Source organism: Helianthus annuus, chromosome 9 (assembly GCF_002127325.2).
Source record: "Helianthus annuus cultivar XRQ/B chromosome 9, HanXRQr2.0-SUNRISE, whole genome shotgun sequence".
Taxonomy (NCBI): Eukaryota; Viridiplantae; Streptophyta; class Magnoliopsida; order Asterales; family Asteraceae; genus Helianthus; species Helianthus annuus.
In genome coordinates this window covers 146,250,134-146,270,793 of record NC_035441.2, presented here as the reverse complement: position 1 = coordinate 146,270,793, position 20,660 = coordinate 146,250,134, and the positions used below count along the sequence as shown (strand labels likewise).

At 33.7% G+C, this 20,660-nt stretch overlaps 1 protein-coding gene and 1 long non-coding RNA gene across 2 annotated transcripts; one reads left to right on the top strand and one right to left on the bottom strand.

Moving 5' to 3' along the window:
• Positions 1-1,986: 1,986 nt before the first annotated feature.
• Positions 1,987-4,686, bottom strand: LOC110915224. The gene is made up of 5 exons (XR_002578822.2): positions 4,444-4,686; positions 3,220-4,022; positions 3,024-3,133; positions 2,884-2,937; positions 1,987-2,767 (listed from the first exon to the last, which is right to left on the bottom strand). It is a non-coding gene; the product is annotated as an uncharacterized LOC110915224 (long non-coding RNA).
• A 9,534-nt stretch (positions 4,687-14,220) lies between these two features.
• LOC110915223 (trans-cinnamate 4-monooxygenase-like) lies at positions 14,221-15,185 on the top strand. The gene is made up of 2 exons (XM_022159885.2): positions 14,221-14,759; positions 14,876-15,185. The coding sequence occupies exons 1-2, from the start codon at positions 14,515-14,517 to the stop codon at positions 15,081-15,083; spliced, it is 453 nt and encodes a 150-aa protein (XP_022015577.1). The 5' UTR covers positions 14,221-14,514; the 3' UTR covers positions 15,084-15,185.
• Positions 15,186-20,660: the final 5,475 nt, after the last annotated feature.

Genomic DNA, 20,660 nt, shown 5'->3' with positions numbered 1-20,660 from the left:
GGAACACCCCCTCTCTCTTGGTCAACGCAGTGATGGCGGTGTCTTACCGCTCGGTTAAATGGGTCACCAATGGGGGTTGCCGAAGGCACCCCGTATACCCTTAGAGCCGTCTTATTGAACTCTACGACATTAATTAATATGTACGAGTTGATGGGTTACATTTATATTAACTCATTTATGTCAATATGGTATGTAAATGTCCCTATCTTTATTTTGCATTTACAGGAAATATTTATACTATATAGTTTAAATTGTTCAACCCGTGTAACACACCGTATGGGAGTTCTGATCCATTTTACCCCAGAATGAATAAATAGCCCTTTTCATAGTTAGGCAGGCAATTAAACCCCTGATAATTCCCAATTGTCAATTTCTACCTCGAGTTATCATTATGGATTATTTCATCTCAAGATTAAACAATGTTTCTTATGAACCCCAAACCTTATCTAAATGTACTAAATTCATTCAATGTTTATAATAGAATAACAACATACGTATGAATTGTATATACTTTGACTTCAAGTTGTATAAATAAAAAATTAGGGCGTACATCAATAGCAAATGTCTTCGATATAATGTAAATTTCTCTCGTATGTGAAATGTGACTAAGGTGTTTAAAGTGAGAGAGAAAAATGTTATCAAAATCTCTTGAATATAGAGTTTACAATCCTTTTTAATGATGTAATCGATCACAGAGTTTTGTTAACGTCCTAAATTTTCCGTTTGTTATATAAGGATACTTTATTCTATGATACAATAATAAATTCTGGTTTGTATTGTGTTGCCATGGCAACAATATATACGTTAGACCATGAGATATAGTTTGACCTCTCTTAGCTCCATTTAAACGTCATGTCATCCATTTTTACCTCGTTAACTCTTTCTTATTATTATTATGTATAAATCTCTTAATGTCAATTTTAATAATATATACAAAAAATATTTTGTTATCCTTATTATTATTATTATTAGATCTCTGAATTTTAATTTTAATAACATACAGAGGAATAGTATATTTTTTTTTGTCTTTTTATCTTCTTTTTTTTGGCATTAGGATATTTCATTTTGTAACAATACTTTAGTTTTTATAATTTGTGTCACAAATGTTAAATAATTTTAGTTTTTTTATTAGTTTTTGTTTTACATTTTTCTCGGATTTGTTCGTCATTCATTGCTATTTAGCACAGTGTTTGATAGTCACATTTGGCCCCTCAGGGTTTTTTTTTCATTCGTATTTGGTGGTCACATTTGGTCTTTTAAGTTTTTTACCCCCTCCACTTTCTAATACGCATCGTTATAAATTCGACTTATTCTACGTTTTACGTCACGTAAGTCACTTTGTGTTGGATATTTGTGTTTTTTTTATGCTTTACCCGGTTTTGGTTTTCGTTTGATGCTACTTGGCATGGTTTTACGTCCCCATCTCCTCAATGTTGGTAGCATGTTTTTATGCCCACTGGCCCGCAACGCGGGTAGCTTAAGACTAGTTGATAATAAAAAAAAGCACAAAATATAAGAAAACTAAAAAATCTTGTATTTGTTCCTAATCTCTTGTTTCAGTTCTTCTTCCAATTGACGGTCCAAGCCCGTCAGATGATGAATATTTTGTGCGAGAATTCTGAAGTAATTATGTTTTTCTTCATCTTCATCATCTCTTTTTGCAAGTCCATCTTCGTATTTGTGCATAATCCTCTCGAATGTACACTTAAATGACTTTAAATATTATCCTATGCTTAATGCTTAATATATTATGATGAATGGAAAGTAACAACCAGTTCATTTATTCTTTTTAACGCTAACAAACCAATTTGTTGACTTATTTTTAATGGTTATATTTAGATAATAAACTAGATTTTTGCCCGTCGCAAGTTGCGCCGGCAGGGCAAAGTGTTCGTCAAGTTCCGTTGTCCCCTCACGTTATGAGGGGAAACCTATTACTTTATGTCTTTGAAATGTTACTGATAGATCTACCTAGAAACACCAAACGAAACACAACTCATATAAACATTCATAAACAAACATGTAGGCAATCAAATCCGATTAAAAAATTAGAAACTTAAGCTTTTGTTGCAACACAAACAACATAAAAAGGATCACAAAGGATAACAATAGTAGCACCAGAACCAATATTCACAATAACCCATTTTTTTCCTCTTCAGCATCCCTGGTAACACAGCTTGTGTCACCTTAGTTGTCCCTTCAACATTAACTTTAATCAAACTATTCAACAATTCATCATATCCACTTTTTCCTTAGACCAAAAATTTCATCAACTTGCCATTGGGTGGTTCAGTCGATTTCGCACCATTTTCATCTTCTAGTTTAGATTCTGAGTTCTCGTTTTCAAGCGCCAAAGTCTTCAAGCGTTTAGAATTTCACAATTTTTCATTCATAATTTAACAAATCTTAGCATTTACAAGTTATAATTGGTATATCACACTAATAGTAGCCTAGCATACTAAACTTCAAGAAGCAAAACAATTAATCAGCATCTAGAAACCCATTTCAAAAAGTTCAGCAGGAAATGATCCTGCAACCATTTCTGTGGTCCTGTAGTGTCGATTTTAAGTAATACAAACAAAAAAGATTGATGAGATTGAAACATTTTAGATATAGGATAGAATATAGCCGTGTTTCAATCTTAAATTCGAACAAATTCGTACCACCGATTTCATCCAAATTTGAATAAATTGTGCAACAATTTCATCCTTTCTGTAATATTCCATCATGACACTATATCCACTCGGGAATCATCGCTTGTTTGAATCTGATTTACGTTGAATTCCACCATAAGTGTATTGTACCAATAGGGTAAAATGGTAATTTTTCATTTCACTCAGATGGGAGTTTCAAAAGTTGATATGAAGATACAAATTAGCTAACCTGATCCATGAATAGCAGTGAATGCCAGAATTGTGTGGGTTCAAGCTCAATCCACTTAAATAAGGCAATGAAAAAAACACAAATAAATATATAAATGAACTTAACATTTCTATAAAACTAATAAAATACAAAGTACCAACCTTTTCTGTAGAGTTTCTAGTAAAAAATCACAGTAAGTTTGGGCAGCGTATAAGTCTGGCTTTCCAGTGTTTATTATCACTTTCGAATAATTGTCTCTGTTCATATGCATCTGTTGTGTGTTCAAACATAAACGGAAAATCAGTTTTTAAAAAGCAATCCTAAACACTCCAAGTATCATGTGAAATATTGACTTACTTGAAAAAGAAATAATAACAATCATAAACGCTGTCAAACCAAAGAAAGGTTCTGTATGCAAACTCTGACGGCTAATCGGGTTTTCTAGAGGAACTTTGCATTTAAAGATAGTCACATTGCTGATCTTCTATTGTTTTCCTTCTTTCTTTGTTGGCTTCTGGTATATGATGATGATTTGGCTCAAGATAACACCATTTGTCAAGATCCCGACAACTAAACCCATGATGACTTTAAACAAAATTAAGGATATTAGATTAGGAAATAAAAAAATAGATAAAAAGTTTCTAGCTTTCTAACTATTTAAGACAAACTATAGGCAGAAAATGACGATGTTAAGCGAGTGAATATGTAATAATTATAAAGGAGAAGGCTACCACATGTTGGAGCTTTTTCGTGTAGGCTGGTAAACACTCACTTTAAAATAGCATAAAAACAACATAAATTAACTCCAAAAAAAAAAAAAAAAAAACTCTAGAATCAGCTTCCACAACAACAACTAAACAACAAAGTATAATCTAAAGCTCAATAACATGCAAGAGTATTCAATTAGTTATAGAGATCGGCCTTTAGGTGAAAGGCCTCTATAGCCTTTGTCCGTGGCTTTGTCTTCAGCTATTACAGAGACCGGCCTTTAGATGAAATGCCGCTATAACCTTTGTCCGCGGCTTTGTCAACAGCTTTTTACAGAGAACGGCCATTAGATGAGACACCTCTATAACCTGTGTCCACGGCTTCGTTTTTAGGTTTAAAAGTTGATGTTATTCATCTCTGGTACATCCAGCATCCTCATCTTCCCAAGGCTGCTGTAAATCCATTGAATTACTATGAATATGATGTAAATTGAACCAATAAAATGATGAAAATCCATTGAATTACTGTAAATATGAACAAATAGAAAAATTTAGTGTTTTGATTTTCTTTTAACTTTAGCAATTAGATGCAGAATCGATTATTCCTTAGCCAAACAAATTTCATTTTTCTTCTGATCAAACTTGAAATTTCCTTTAATACAATTAGATTATGTGATCATAAATGAATTACGACGCCTTAACATCACGACGACAACCGAGGTCCAAACCCGGAGATAGCGAAGCCTTAACATCACGACGAAAAACCTATATTTACAACTCTAGAATTTTAAATTGAAGAATGAATGAAATATCAAATCGCAACATAATCCAAAACAGAATACGAAAAACTAAAGCACAAAATATTAGGGTTTACATGGAAGAAAAAAACGTAGCGATGTAACTAAGCTGGCGATCACCCGTGAAAGTTGGCCGCTTGAAGCCACCGGAACTTGAAGACAAAAGAGACGATGCCCCAGGATGACGGCCACCAAGAAAACAAACCAACGCGTCATCAATAACCCCCATAATCGACAACGACACTGAGGGTTATCTCCTGGTGTGAAGGAGGACGTGGGTGAGGGTTTAGGATAAGGAGCAGTTGCAGACACGTGTAAAGTTATTCAATAAAAGAGACACGTAGCTTTAAGATGACACACGTCTACTAAAGAATAAATATACCCACAATATAGCACATAATACAATTTAAGTAAGCACAAAACTCCATTTATGCATGTTGTACAACTTCAATTAGCACAAACTTGTTACAAATTTATAATTTATAATTTATAATTATAATGACTAGAATTTTCGTTATTATACATTGCTAACAGTTTTTAAGAGCATCCATAACGCCGTATACGTGGTGTGGTCCAAAAACCTGGACTCGGGCAAGGTGGACCGCCCTGCGAAGTGGGTGGTGTCGGACTTTGTCCGCAAGGTGAGGGCAGGTCTCTTTGGACCGTTTGAAAAAAAAAATCCGACGTCTAGGCTGAGTACTTCCTGAGTACTCTCAAATCCGACTAGATACTGCCTAGCGACTTTTGTAACCATGCGGTCCAGTATTAACGAATTTTAGGTGATAAGATAAGTCAAATCGTGTTTTTTATTTATGAAAACTGAAACCAAGCCGTTGAATATTAAAACTAAACCGAACGAATTTTAGGTGATAACATAAGTCAAATGGTGGTTTTTTATTTATGATAACACTAGGCTAATGCCTGCGTTAAACGCGGCTTCAACAAAAAAACAAATTATTTGCTTTCAATTTTAATATTATGTAAAAACGCATATATTGGAAGAAACAAAAAGAAAATTATTCAATCTTCATCGGCGACGAATTCAAATCCATCAATCTTCAAAGGAATTCAAAGTATAACGTCTTTTTTTTTTTAATTTGTGAGGCCATTTATTAATAAGTGTATAAATAAATAAATGCAAATAAACTGACATGTTACATGATATACTCACAAGATGAATTGTATCATTAAGTATGAAGTCTTCTTTATAATAAACAAATATTATATTTCACAACGTTTCATTTACAATTTATAAAAAGTAACATGAGCTCGATCCGGTTGGTGCAGCACGACCCGAAACATCCAATGGAGTAGGTGCAACAATGCAACTCCTCTTTAATTAACAAAAACAGACAAACACAATCAATTGCCAATAACCAATAATCAAAGGCGAAAAAACACCAAATCCGATTTGCAAATGCACAATTCAAAATTAACTTTTCGGAATACTAACAGATCCGATTTGCAAATTTAAGGCGAGGCATAAGATGAAATCCAACAATGAATCTGATTTTAAAGGAAGTGGCGACATATTAGTTATAGGAATAATTGCAAAAATTTAAAACAGAAGAAACAGAGAGCAAACCGGTGGTAGATAAGCAGTCGACAACCTGATAAAATCGTCCGCCATGAGAAGAGTGTAATAGCAGTTAGAACATCATAATTCTTGTGCATGTCACTTGACATTCCTTTTGGTGGAGTAGTGGGCTCCCTTACTTTTCCTTACCAAGCAATTTCGATACCGGTACCTATATTTGGTGATTTTCGGTACTGAGCTCATCCCTACATATTAGAGCTGTCAACAACCAACCTAGAAATATGAAATCAAACCATCATGAGAAGCCACAAAACACAAAATAACAAAGAGAATAAAAAGGGGTGGATGAAGAATCGAACATGTGGAGCACAGTTAAACATTTGCAACACCAACCACCAAACCAACACAAAATTCAGATCTAAACCAACATCAATTGTATAAAAACACTATTAATTATGAAAGGCGTAGTAAAATAGTAAAAGTGAGAAAAAGAGAGCCAATCACAAACTGACAGGTACCCAAAGTTACTATTCCTAGACTTTGAAATTTAATAGATTTTTTATTTTTTATTTTTATTTTTATTTTTATTTTTATTTATTATTTATTATTATTATTATTATTATTATTATTATAGTATTATTTATAATATAGGGAAAATATCAAATAAGAAGTTAATTTTCGCTAGGAAGGATAGGAAGCCATAGGATTATGACATGTGGCAAATTTTAAAATAAAGAGAAAGGGTATTTTAGTCAATCCAACTCCTTCTTCTTCCTTTTTCAAAATCCAGTAAATTCAAAAACCCATCATTTTCAAAACCCACCATCTTCAACTATTTCTTCACTTTCTATCTCAATAATCATGACATTATAGTGCGATTTTCATCACAAATCAATGATTCAGAACCCGATCAACGTGTTCTTCAGCTTTTTTTTGAAGAAAACCCAGTTTAATTTCATAAGAAATCTCGTTTTTTCCGGTGATTTTGGAGATAATCACTCGATTCGAGCGTTGATAAGTGTTTCTATCATTCAAATTTCGTCAATTGATGAAGAAATCGGCTTCGATCCATGTAAGAAATTCTTTAATTTCATTTTCATGATCTGCGTTTTTGATTTAGTCATTGCGTTTTACGATCTTTGCGGGGGTCCGGGGGCGGCAGCCCCCGGTAGTGGGGTCCAAGGGGCAGAGCCCCTGCCTGGGGTTGAGCTCATTTCGATAAATTTTGATGTACTAAAAACGCATCAGAAAAATTAATTTTCCATAAATTGGCTCGTTTCGAAGACAGTAATTCGTAGACAATTCAGACAGTTCACAGTGATAGACAGTTTTATGTGTCCATTGCGTTTTAGAAATAAAAGAGTTTTATGTGGTTTCTGGCTATTGCGTTTTAGAAAAAAACACATTTTAAGTGTTTTTAGTCATTGCGTTTTAGGTAAAACACATTTTTTAGGTGTTTTCAGTCCATTGCGTTTTAGAATGAGTCATTTTTAAGTGTTTTCTGGCCATTGCGTTTTACATATAAGACATTTCTTTGTGTTTTTGGTGCATTGCGTTTTAGGTAAAACACTTTTTTATGTTTTTTTAGTCCATTGCGTTTTAGAAAACAGACATTTTAAGTGTAGTCTGGCCATTGCGTTTTACGAATAAGTCATTTCTTTGTGTTTTTGGTGCATTGCGTTTTAGGTAAAACACATTTTTATGTGTTTTCTGGCCATTGCGTTTTACAAATAAGACATTTCTGTGTGTTTTCTGGCCATTGCGTTTTACAAATAAGTCATTTATTTGTGTTTTTGGTGCATTGTGTTTTAGAAAAATGTCATTTTTTAGGTTTTTTTTTCATTGCGCTTTACGTAACTGGTGATTTTTCTATTGCGTTTTACGCAACTGGGTTTATTTTTTTTTAAATATAGCAATAGTATACTCGTTTTAAAGATAAAAAAACGCTCGTTTTTTTGGTGCAATTTTTATAAAAAATAATGTTGTATGAAAGAGTTATTAACGTTTAAAAAATGGGGGGGGGGGGAATTGGAGGAGAGAGAAACTATTGGTTTGGATTGACTAGAATGCCCTTGAACAAACTCACGCGCTTCTTTTCTTCTTTTCAATTTCCCTGATTTAATCTTAGCCCTTGATTAACTTCACTTCCTATCCTTCCTAGCCAAATAAACTTCCTATTGTATCTCCACCCTTATAATATAATCATAAATGGATCATCCGATACCATGATCCACGCTTTTGCCAAAGCAAATTGTTCTTCATGAGTCCATTTCCTTGTTTCTTTTTTACCGATAGCCGAAGAACCTTCAACCATAGCATTCTTATTATGTTTTCTTTTGCTAGTCCTGGTCTGACTTAATTTGAACGTTCGAAAATATGGTCGACCAAGTCTGACTTAATTTGGTGATGCACTTCTCGATTACGTATATCACGCCGCTTTGCTCGTCGGTGTACTTCATTAATTGGTATGTCCATTTCATGTTTCGTGTATCGACAAATGATTTGTTCCTCGTTCTCTAAAATCATGTCATGCAAAATTATACACACGCACATTACCCTCCTAATTTTGGTTGGTGACCAAGCTCGTGCCGGATGTTTTATGATATGCCATTGTTTCTTCAAATACCAAACGCTCGTTCGACATCTTTTCTGGCTGACATCTAAGCGAATGTGTAGATGGCGCGTTTCTCACCTACTCGAGTGTTATACGCTTTCACCATTGTCGCATATTCCCGATATACCATCGGCAAGATAATAGCCAAGCTTATATGTTGTTCCTCTAAGATGAAACGAAGAGTCTGGCGTGGTTCTATTTACTATATCGTCGAAGATAGGCGACAAATCTAATACATTAATATCATTGCTGGATCCGGCAATGCCAAAGAATGCATGCCAAATCCAAAAGTCACCAGATGTCGTAGCCTCAAGCATTATGGTAAGATGGGGATAATCACCACGCATATATTGACCTTGCCAGGCATTAGGGCAGTTTTGCCACTCCCAATGTGTGCAATCAATGCTATCGAGCATCCCTTGGAAGCCGTGTCTAGCTTCATGTGCCGCGTATAAAGCTTGAATGTCGCTAGGTGTCGGTCTTCTTAAATATCTCCTGCCATACAAAGTAATTACAGTTTTACTAAATTTGTAAATGCATAACCTTATAGTACACTCAAACATCTTCAAGTATTTGTCGAACACATTAGGAGCAGTTCCGTATGCCATTTGCCGAATAGCCACGGGCAGTGGCGGACCCAGGATTTTTTTTTCTATTGGGGTCCATTTTTTTGGTGTGAGAATTTTTCACATCCGAAGGTTAAAATTTTGCGGATCGGTCATCGTAGTCGGGTCGGGGCTAGGAAATAATGTAGAAGCATTTAGTGGACATGCAAATGCTACATTATTAAGAACCATATTTTAAGCATCAAGTTATCAAATATTGGTAATTAATAAGTTGCTTGGAATCAACAACTACCTAAACAACACAATTACTTCAAATAACTTCAAAGTTTTGTTTAAGTTTTTTTGTATTTATTTTTTATTTAGGAATGCCATAATTTGGTAATCAAATGTGAAATAAAATCATTTAGAGGCATTCAATTGAAGTAAATTAGAGGATTCAATTTATCAAGTTAAAGAAGCAAATTAAAAGATCAATTGGTAGTTGTGCTATTTTAAAACACTGTTTTAATTTGAATGGAAAAAATAAACTAAGTGTTATTTAGTAATCAAATGTGAAATAATTCATTGGCATTCAATTTATCAGTTTAAATTTTAAAGAAGCAAATTAGAAGATCAATGGATGTGTTTGTTGGAAAAAAAAAAAGCAAAAAGCAGGACATGTAAGACTTGAATATGGAATTAACCACCACATCATCTTTATTTTTAAACTACAGGGTCCAACTAATTATTTTTATGGGTCCTTGAAAAATTTTACATACCGATTCTACTATTTTTTGAGAAAACATTAGGGTCCGTGGACCCCGACTTGCACCATATGGGTCCGCCCATGGCCGCGATACACTTTTGTAAAGTGCTAAAACCAATTCGACCTCTTGCATCGTACCGTTGTAAGAACCACAGGTTCACTCTCTCCATATCTTCAAGTATTTTCAAGAATAGTGGTCGGTTCATTCGAGAGACGATGCCTAAATATATCATTTGGATACGTCGGATCAACTTCTTTAAAATAGTTGTTGACTAGCATCAGATGAGCGCGTAGCCGGTTATGGTGGAGTGCAGGTTTTCGGGTTCGCAGTGGTGCTTGTGGTTGTTGTAGAAAAGCTTGGGTTGCAGCTACAACCGTTTGCAAAAAAAAAAAAAAAAAAAAAAAAAATCGTTGATGATGAAAAAGACATTGTTTAAAAATACAGAGATTGTTTTGGTGTGGAAAAAAAAATTAAAATGTTGAGTTATATATAAGAAATTTATAAAATTATGATAACATAATAAAATAAATTAAAAGCCTATTTATATTTAATAAGCTTTTACTGTTAGGATAACTTAGATATATCTTATTAGTTAAAGGTAGAGGATATTAGATGGGTTATAGAAATTTAAAGAGATATATCTCAAAATTTCACAATTTCACAAATCTCTTCCTAACAAATCGACCGAAAAACGTGGGTGCGATAACTGTTACCACTTATCTTTATTAAACTTTATGACCTCAACCTTCCTTCATTGCTTCATGAATATGATCTCTCTTTTTCGTCTAACTACCACACCATTCGGGTGTCTTCGACGCGACTAGTTCCGCCCCACCACGAACCAAATATTATATGGATTCAATAGACGTGTTTACTCTCTGTTCCCATCCTCGTTCTTAATTCTGGTTTTGCAATGTTCATCACGGGTGCCATTAATCCCATTCAGAAGTGTTGTTGCGGCCACTATCGAACGGGTGTGGTTGCTCGATCCCTTTCGCTTCTGTCACTAGCCATACATACGAGACTTCCGTTGGTGAATGAAATATTATCTAACGTCGACAAGGCACCTTAACCAAACCATCATCCGATTTGGAAATAGCGATATGAATTTTGGTTTTGGTTTAGATTGCTACGGGGACTAAGAACTAAATTAGCTTAATTGTTTTTATAAATATAAAGAATCAAGATTTACTAGTACACATGTTAGATTATGTAACGTGTTGATTAATAGAACTCCAAGAGACCTTTTATATTGGTTTAAGTTAATAAAAAAAAGTCCCCATATCTCGTTTTCTTTTTAATAAATACACACATGTTTTCTTATACAAAATAAGCTTTTGTTCTGATGAGTTTGGATGAAATGGTGATGCTATGGCATCATCCAAAAGTTATAATTTAATGGAAGGGCATCAAAATTAGTTGACGTTTCTAGTGGTACGGTTATAGGATAATAATTAGAATTCTAAAATTTGTTCTTAAATATATAGAGGTGTTTATCATATAATACAAGGTGACAAACCATTTTTCTATATAGTGTAGCCAAGTTAATTTAATTGCCATTCAAGTAGTTTTTTTTTTTAATTATTAAAACAAGGGTTACAATCAGATTCGTAGTCGCCGGGAAGTTTTAACAAAGGAATCAATTAATGTGATTAATCTATCATAAAACTGATTTGGTAAATAACGGGTTATAGGTTCGCGTACTCGTTGAAGACAAGTTGTCTTGATTTGCTTGCTTATAAGGTACGGATTCTGTTTCTTTTACATCATTGTGTGATACCGTAGACGTTATTGTCATCATCCCGTCACAACATGCGGGTTGGGTTAACTCGTTATGTCTTCAAAGTCCAAATAAATAGACTTACAAAACCGCTCTTGCCATTTGAGCAAATTCAATTGCTTGAAAAAATATATTGTTAAGGGGGGGGGGGGGGGATATGGTTTTCTATGAAAGGGGAGGGTGTGAGGGGGTGTGTTTTGACCGTTGGAGAGTACGAGAAAATCTTATATGTAACCTAATTAACTTTCATGTGGTTTCGGTCTATGTTTTTTAGAAAAAGGAAACTTTACATTGTATGATTGCTAACTTATGCGTTAAACAAAATATTGATTGAATATTTTATATTTTAATCTTTTTGAGATAATCTTATTATATATGTGTGCTAAAAAATAGTGGTTGATATGAACTAGGTTATATGCCCGCGCGTCGTGGCGGTACTTTATCATGGGCATTCGAACAATGTCGGTTTGGTTCGTTAGACTACTGATACGGGCACTTGGTATAGAAATCAATACGTGTTTTACATCAACCGAAAACGATAAAAACGAACACCGGTACTGACACCGATGTTGTTCGAATGGTATCGATCGACTCAGATCGTCAGGTACTCGTACTGATATTCATTTATGGTCGCATATAGAGTTGTATAAATGAAAATTATCGATACGGGAAACAATAAAAATGAATACAGATACCAGTATCGATGTGTTCGTTAGGGTACGGTAGTGACATGGTGTTAGTTTTTCGAAAACAAAAACAACATATACAAATACGGTACTAATACATATATTGTTCGGTTGATTACCGATCGGTGTGGCACAATAGCCGTCTTCAATGAAATTTATATCACAGTGTTGAAAAAAATCAGTTTCAGTTCTGTTTGGTACTATTCGACACAATATACGTTATTAATAAAAAATTTATATCACAAAATTGAAGAAAAATAAGCATAGAATGCAATTTACTAAAATAATCAAATTACATGGTAAATAAAATATAATTAAAAAGTTTAAAAATTCTATTTAAAAATTGTATAATATCATTAATGAAGACTCCAAATTACAATCTATATTATGTCATAATTGTTTATTATTAAATTAAATAAATAAATTCAGATTCAAATTAAGAATACTGTTCATGAACACTTCAAATTAATATGTATAATATAATAATGTATAATGTATAATATCATGAATGAAGACTTCAAATTTATATAATATTAATTTAAAACAATGTTACGCATCATTGTTTGTACTTTGTGCTTATAGGGTGTTTTTTTACAATGGTTGGTTGCATCTATTGTTTTAGAGTTGCATATATGTATTGTACCTTATGATTTATGAGTTTCTCAAAAATGTTTGGTTGTAGGTCCATAGGACATTATATTTTATTATTATCTTTATTTTTATTATTATTTATTTTATGATTTCTTTGTTTTAGTATTCTTACTTATTTAAATCATGTAATTATTTTTGTGATACACATTAGTGATTTCTTTGTTTTAGTATTTTTACTTATTTAAATCATGTATTTATTTTTGTAATACACATTAATTTTTATTTTTGTAATACACATTAGTGATTTCTTTGTTTTAGTATTCTTACTTATTTAAATCATGTATTTATTTTTGTAATACACATTAATTTATTTTATTTAAATTTTATTTGTGTCCATACACGACGTAAGGTGCGTATGTGGTTCAATGTTTTTACGTCTATTTTTCTCATATGGTAGGTTCGTCGCAACTCGCAAGTCCTATATCGACTTAGTTATTCTTTTCGATGTTTTACGTTTCGGTCTAATTTTTTCGTATTAACACGCCGCAATCGATGTGTGTGGTTCAATGAATTTACATCTATGTTTCGCCCAATGTTACTTTTTTCATTTTTATTTATTTTCTTTTACAACTTTTTTCTGCGTTGATGGTCGTTGGCGGTAGTATAACAATGGAGCAACTTGTCACGGTTTTATGTTCCCCACTGCAACCTGGGGGTAGTAACAAAATGCACTACAAAATGTTTCTTACTTTTCTCAAAATGGTTGTAACTTCTCTTATACTTAAGGTACGTGCATGATTATGGTGTAACAACTTTTATTAATGCGTCATTTTCTACACGTTACGAACGTGTGTGGTCTAACGTTTTCACGTCTTCTTTTTCAGTGTTGCTTGGCGTTGGCGATGGTGTGTTATTAATGTTGTTGGTACGGTTGTACCCCGCCGCAACGTGGGGATGCTTCCAACTAGTTACAATCTATATTATGTCATAATTGTTTATTATTAAATTAAACTAGTTTTATAATATTTACAATAACGGGATTATTTGATTATGTTGTATTTGTTTTTGTGTCATTAGTTTAGGGTTTTATTGGCATATTAATTTAGGTTTTTTTGGGTATTTCCTATTTGTTTAACTTATATTTTTAGTGGCATTTAGTTTTTATGCCATTAATTTGGATTTTTAATAGCACTTTGCGTATGACACACCGTCCTAAGGGACATGCTTTGGTGGTAACGTGCCTCATGTATCTAAGAAGTGAAGTGTTCAAATCCTGGACGATGTACAAGTAGATGTGGTTTATATGAGTATTTAGGAGTATGTTAGTTTGTCGTTAAGAAAACAAAACTTTCGAGCGCTTTAGTGGTAGCATTTCTAGTTACACTTTTTTATGGCCACATTGGTTTTTGGTATTATTTTTTTTAACAATTATCACTAATTTTTTTAGTGGTTTCCTTTGTATTAATTCGAACTGTATTAGCAAATATTATTACAATAAATTGTAGCTAATATATTATTTCAAATACAGGTATGGGTGGGAGGCTGAGGCCGCGGCGGTTGTGGACGATGTGAAGAAGAATCCGGCTGCAGCAACTGAAGGAATCGTGATCCGAAGACGGTTACAACTCATGATGTATAACAACATGTTCAGAATCATGTTCGACAGACGATTCGAAAGTGAAGATGATCCCTTGTTCTTGGAACTCAAGGCGTTGAACGGTGAGAGGAGTCGATTGGCGCAGAGCTTTGAGTACAACTATGGCGATTTCATCCCTATCTTGCGGCCGTTTTTGAGAAATTATTTGAAGTTGTGTAAGGAAGTTAAAGACAAGAGGATTCAGCTCTTCAAGGATTACTTCGTTGACGAAAGGAAGTAAGTATTCGTTCGATTGATTTGAATTAGAGTTACAATAAGCTTAGTGTTATGTGATTAATTGTGGATCTAGAGATTCAATGAAGTAATAAGTGTTTTGTTTTTGGTGAAAACAGGAAGATTGGAAGCACTAAGAAAATGGACAACAATCAGTTGAAATGTGCCATTGATCACATTCTTGAAGCTAAAGAGAAGGGTGAGATCAATGAAGACAATGTTCTTTACATTGTTGAAAACATCAATGTTGCAGGTATGCCCTATTTATTTAAACTAATTATATATTTCTTTAATAACATAGTTATAACATACACCTATGTTAAATAAAAAAAAATTAAGCAAGACCTTTTTAATAAATAAAGTAACAAAGTTTTGAAAATTTAAGGTGTTTTAATACTTTCATATGTTAAATTAAAAAAAAAAAAAAACAAAATGCAATACTTATAAAGGAAAATCAGGGTATTGAACAAATCATAAATGTGTTTACTAAAATATGCATTAACTTTTTTAAACTATCAATAAAAAAAATTGATAGTTATTAGTTACACATACCCAAAAGCAATTACAACAAGTGTCAATTAATGCTAGTACTTTTTTTCTGTTTAATCGGTGCATAAGTGATGGTACTTTTTGTGCATGTGGGACTAAAAAAATAATCAAATATTTAGTATTGATTTATTTTTATTTTATTAAATGGTTTTGTGAGGTGGGACTAAAAAAATAATCAATTATTTAGTATTGATTTATTTTTTATTTTATTAAGTGGTTTTGTAACAAGATAAATTAAAAAAATATATAAATGTCTATTTTGTTGATATATTTAACATGAATATTCTCCTGATTTTCCCTAATTCAAACCCTACAATTTGTAGGGGTCCAATTGACAGAAAAGACAATAATATAATTTTTTTGAACAAATAAGGCAATAAAATTCATGGGTTTTTTTTTTTTTTTGTTTTGATATTGTGGTTTTTAATATTTTTATAATTATAATAATATTGTATGCACAATATGAGTCGCATATGTGTATTTATTTATCACCACCCGTATTGCACCTAACACGTCTAGGAATTAATGCCACGTGCGACAAACCTCCAACACAAGATTTTTTAAGTAATTAAGATTCAAAATTGGATCTTGTTTGACTTTTTTAAGTAATTAAGATTCAAAATCTCCAACGCATAATTTTTTTTAATTATATGTTACTATTTTAATTAAACTAGAATGGACTCCCCACCGCGATGCGGTAGGGGCGAGACACTTAAATGGCATAAAGCATAGTAATTCAACAATATACGCACAACAAAACCTTTACACAAAAGATCTATACGTTGATTGAAAGGTTTTTTGGTAGTAATCTTAACACAAAAGATCTATAACGTTGATTGAAAGGTTTCTTTGGTAGTATATTTAGGCTACTAAACGATTTAACTTCAAAATTTCATGTATATTAAAAAATTAAGTATTTACATTAATAAAACACCCACAATCATCTGACAAATTTTCTAAGGGGGTCGTTCAATCACTTATTCTCTAACCAATAATATCATGTCATGTCAAGTCCCCATTTCTCAATCACTGACAATGATTCAAACACATATAGAGAGTGGTAAAAAATTTAAAAAAAAATATATAATAGGTTGAAAGAGGTTGGAACCCACCATTAAACCCCCCATCTCTCCTCATTCCCTCCTCTTCCCGCATCGGTGAGTATAGAAACCTCTCCCCACTCACATATCCACCACCAACACCCTTTCCCCGTGCGGCAACCCCACTCCCCGATCCCTTTCCCGCAACGATACCGTCCAGCCTTATACGATATGAAACACCCACCCATAAATGATTAGGAAAACAATAAGTAAAATAAAACATCAGAACATTAAATATTATCAGCGTAGAAAAAAAAGTTGATAAGTTTACAATTTACCGAATATAATTTTGTAAGATTTATAGGTGTATCGTATATATATATGACCAAATTTACTTTTTATTGAAGTAAAAGGTAAATTAAAGAAAGAACATTATGACTACAATTTCAAAGAACATCTAATTCATTTACCCTTCAATGTTCATCGAGAATCAGCCATTGAACATTTTTCAAAGTAATTATGTTTGATAAATGATGTTAATAATTCTGGTTTCATAAAACAACCGGCCAAATATATATTCACCCCACTCCACCATTACCTCACTACACCAACACCACTAACACCACAAATTATAAACCCATTTAAAGTTGAAACAAATCTAATACTTTTAGATATCTAATCTTTTATCACCACCAATTCGATCATTGATGTCGGCCAAACAATCTTGTTACATTATCTCACCTATCTTAGGTTTTGTTTTGGGTTTCGCTGCTTTTTAGCTGTCTCAATAACTACACCCAAGTGATGCCGACATTTCTTTGGCTCAGAGTTCATAGAAAACATTGGTGCAAGGCGGGTTGTAGGTCAATACCCACCATCCATCAGCCTTGCCACGCAATTCTCATAACAAAATTGTGAACTCATCATAGCCAAGCGAACTCATAACCACAGCCAAAGGAATGCAAAAAATGTGAATTATCAAAGTTTATATACAAAATAAAGGTTCCAAAGAAGCTTTGACTTTGTAAGTTGAACCTTACCGTTTCAAGATGCAAGGAACACAAAGAAAACACAAAGTACAATCACACTATGTGTCACGGTCCCTGACCCGGTTTGACCCGTTTCAGGACCCGCGGAACAGAAAGTCTGCGGTAATCTGTTTATTGTGAGTTTAGCAGCGGAAAATTTATTTCACAGGATCGGCTAAGTTAAAATTTTTCCCGATTATTTTTATTTTACAATTCGGGTTAAAACCCCGGGTAATTTACAATATAAGTTTTTAGTAATAAAACACATTTCTTTATTTTTATATCGAGCCACTATCTTAAGCTTGAAATGCTTCCCCTGCATTTTTTCCTGAATTACAGCAGATCACCTGAAACATGTTTGGAAAAGATTTTGTCAGCGGGGAAATACTGAGTGAATTATTCTAGTTACTGAAAACGACACATTTTAAGATTATTCACAGTGTTAAGATCTTTTACGCATGTTTCCGATATCAACCAATTACCCACAGTATTTGTCACTCGACCGAATCTGTGACAGTGGTCATATCACCATTGGCTGCCCCAATGAATGACGTAAATCAATTAAATTAGGTACGCCCACCTAAAATGATTTAAACTGTAATATTGTGCACAATACCCCACATACTGGCTGCAATTTGGTGATTACATCAACTTAATCACTGGTATTATAATCTTGGAAAATGAATTTGGAGTATTGTAAATTAATCACAAACTGTGATAAAAGAATTTATAAAAAGAGAATAACTCACATTGCAGATTTAGTGTTGATAGAATTTAGATTTAATCCCTGTTAACCTAATTTCATAACAAAGCACACAAAACAGGATTAGTGATCAATACAACGATTATGATAATTCTCCGAGATCAATTGTGACAATGAATGTCCAAGTGCAATACTTCGGCTCATTTATCAAAATGACAAACGATAAAGTATAGTACTTCAACTCGTATATCGAATTATCGACAACGACAAAGTACAATGCTTCGGCTCATTATCGAATTATCGACAACGATAAAGCATAGCCCAATGTGGCGGCACTTAGATATTCTTTGGGTATATTGATCCCGGAAACTGAATCGTAATAGTGATCGACTAATTACCCTGTTTTGCGGCAGTACCTCGATAATAGTGTGTGTGTGTGGACTGTTTTGCTTATAACTCGGCCTATGTAACTCCGATTTTCGTCGTTCAAGTGCCAAAATTCAAGTCCCAACCCCTGCTATTTATACTGAATTTTTGACACCGTCGCGTAGCGCGAGGGGTACCCCCTTAGCCGTCGCGCTACGCGAGTGACCACCCTATTTTCATAGGGTAGCCCTTCGTGCAGGTAGGCTTGCTGTGTCGATGGTTTTATAAATTTCGAATTTTATAATGAGTTATGAAGATAATCGTTATTAGGGTTTTGCCCCCCCTGAGTTTTAGGGCCCCTGATCCTGATTCTGATTGTTCTGGAAATTCTAGGGTTAGTGCAGAATTACTTGGGTGTCTCAATTAGGGTTTTCTTAATAGCTAATTATTATCCTAATTATTTAAAATTTAATGAGAGTTGTTACATCCTCCCCACCTTAGGAAAAATCTCGTCCTCGAGATTTACTGGAATAGATGAGGATATTTGCGTTTCATTTCTGATTCCAGTTCCCAAGTGTATTCTGGTCCTCTTTTTGAATTCCATTTGACTTTGACTAATACCAGTCGTTTGTGTTTGAGAAACTTGATTTTCCTGTCTTCTATTTGTAAAGGTTTTTCTATGAATTTCAGCTTCTCATTTACCTCTATGTCTTGAAGAGGTACTACCAGAGATTCATCTTGAGATTGGATACATGAAATACATCATGTACTCCAGCTAGTTCTTCTGGTAGCTGTAAGCGATAGGCAACTGGCCCGATTCGTTGAATTACTGGAAATGGTCCAATATATCGGGGACTCAGTTTCCCTTTCTTACCGAATCTTACAACACCTTTCCAAGGAGATACTTTTAAAAGTACCTTGTCTCCTATTTGGAATTCAAGCGGTTTGCGACGATTATCTGCATAACTTTTCTGACGATCTCTTGCTGTTTTTAGTCTTTCCTTGATCTGAGTTATCTTGTCAGTAGTTTCTTGTACAATTTCTGGACCTGATAATTGACTTTCTCCGATTTCTGCCCAACATACTGGAGTTCTGCACTTACGTCCGTACAGGGCTTCGAATGGTGCAGCTTCGATACTTGAATGATAACTATTGTTATAGGAGAATTCAATTAATGGTAAATGGTTATCCCAATTACCTCCAAAGTCAATTACACATGCTCTGAGCATGTCTTCCAGAGTTTGGATTGTCCTTTCACTTTGTCCGTCGGTCTGTGGATGATATGCAGTACTAAGATTAAGTCGAGTTCCCATGGATTCTTGGAAACTTGTCCAAAATCGGGAAGTGAAACGACTATCTCTATCCGATACAATGGAGAGTGGAACTCCATGTAAGGATACTATTTCATCCACATATAGCTTGGCTAATCTTTCCATGCTAAAGGTTTCCTTGATTGGTAGAAAATGAGCTGATTTGGTTAATCGGTCCACGATTACCCAAATAGCATCATTACCTTTTCTGGTTTTGGGTAACTTAGTAACAAAGTCCATTGTTATAAGTTCCCATTTCCATACAGGCATTTCTAATTGTTGCAGTAAGCCTGAAGGTTTCTGGTGTTCAGCTTTAATTTGTGAACAAGTTAAACACTTAGATACATATTCAGCTATGTCCTTTTTCATTCCTATCCACCAGAAATGTTTCCTTAAATCTTGGTACATCTTATTATTTCCTGGGTGTATAGTATACCTAGATTTATGAGCTTCTTCTAAGATTTTTGATCTTAAATTTCCTTGTTTAGGTACCCAAATTCTGCTTTGATGAAATTTCCAAATTCCATCATTTCCTTGTTTTAATTCTTTTAGGTAACCTTTCATTCCTTCGGTATCGTTATTGATTGCTGTTTTCTGGATTTCCTTCACTTGTTCTCGTAAATCTACTTGTAGATTTATTCTAAGAGCACGGACTCGCTTTTGCTTTTCATGGAACTTACGACTTAAGGCATCTGCTACTACATTGGCCTTTCCTTCGTGATATTGAATATCACAGTCGTAATCACTCAGGACTTCCATCCATCTCCTTTGTCTCATGTTTAACTCTTTTTGCCCGAATATATACCTTAAACTCTTATGATCTGTATAAACAGTAAACTTACTTCCATACAGATAATGTCTCCAAATCTTAAGGGCAAAAACTATGGCTCCTAATTCTAAATCATGAG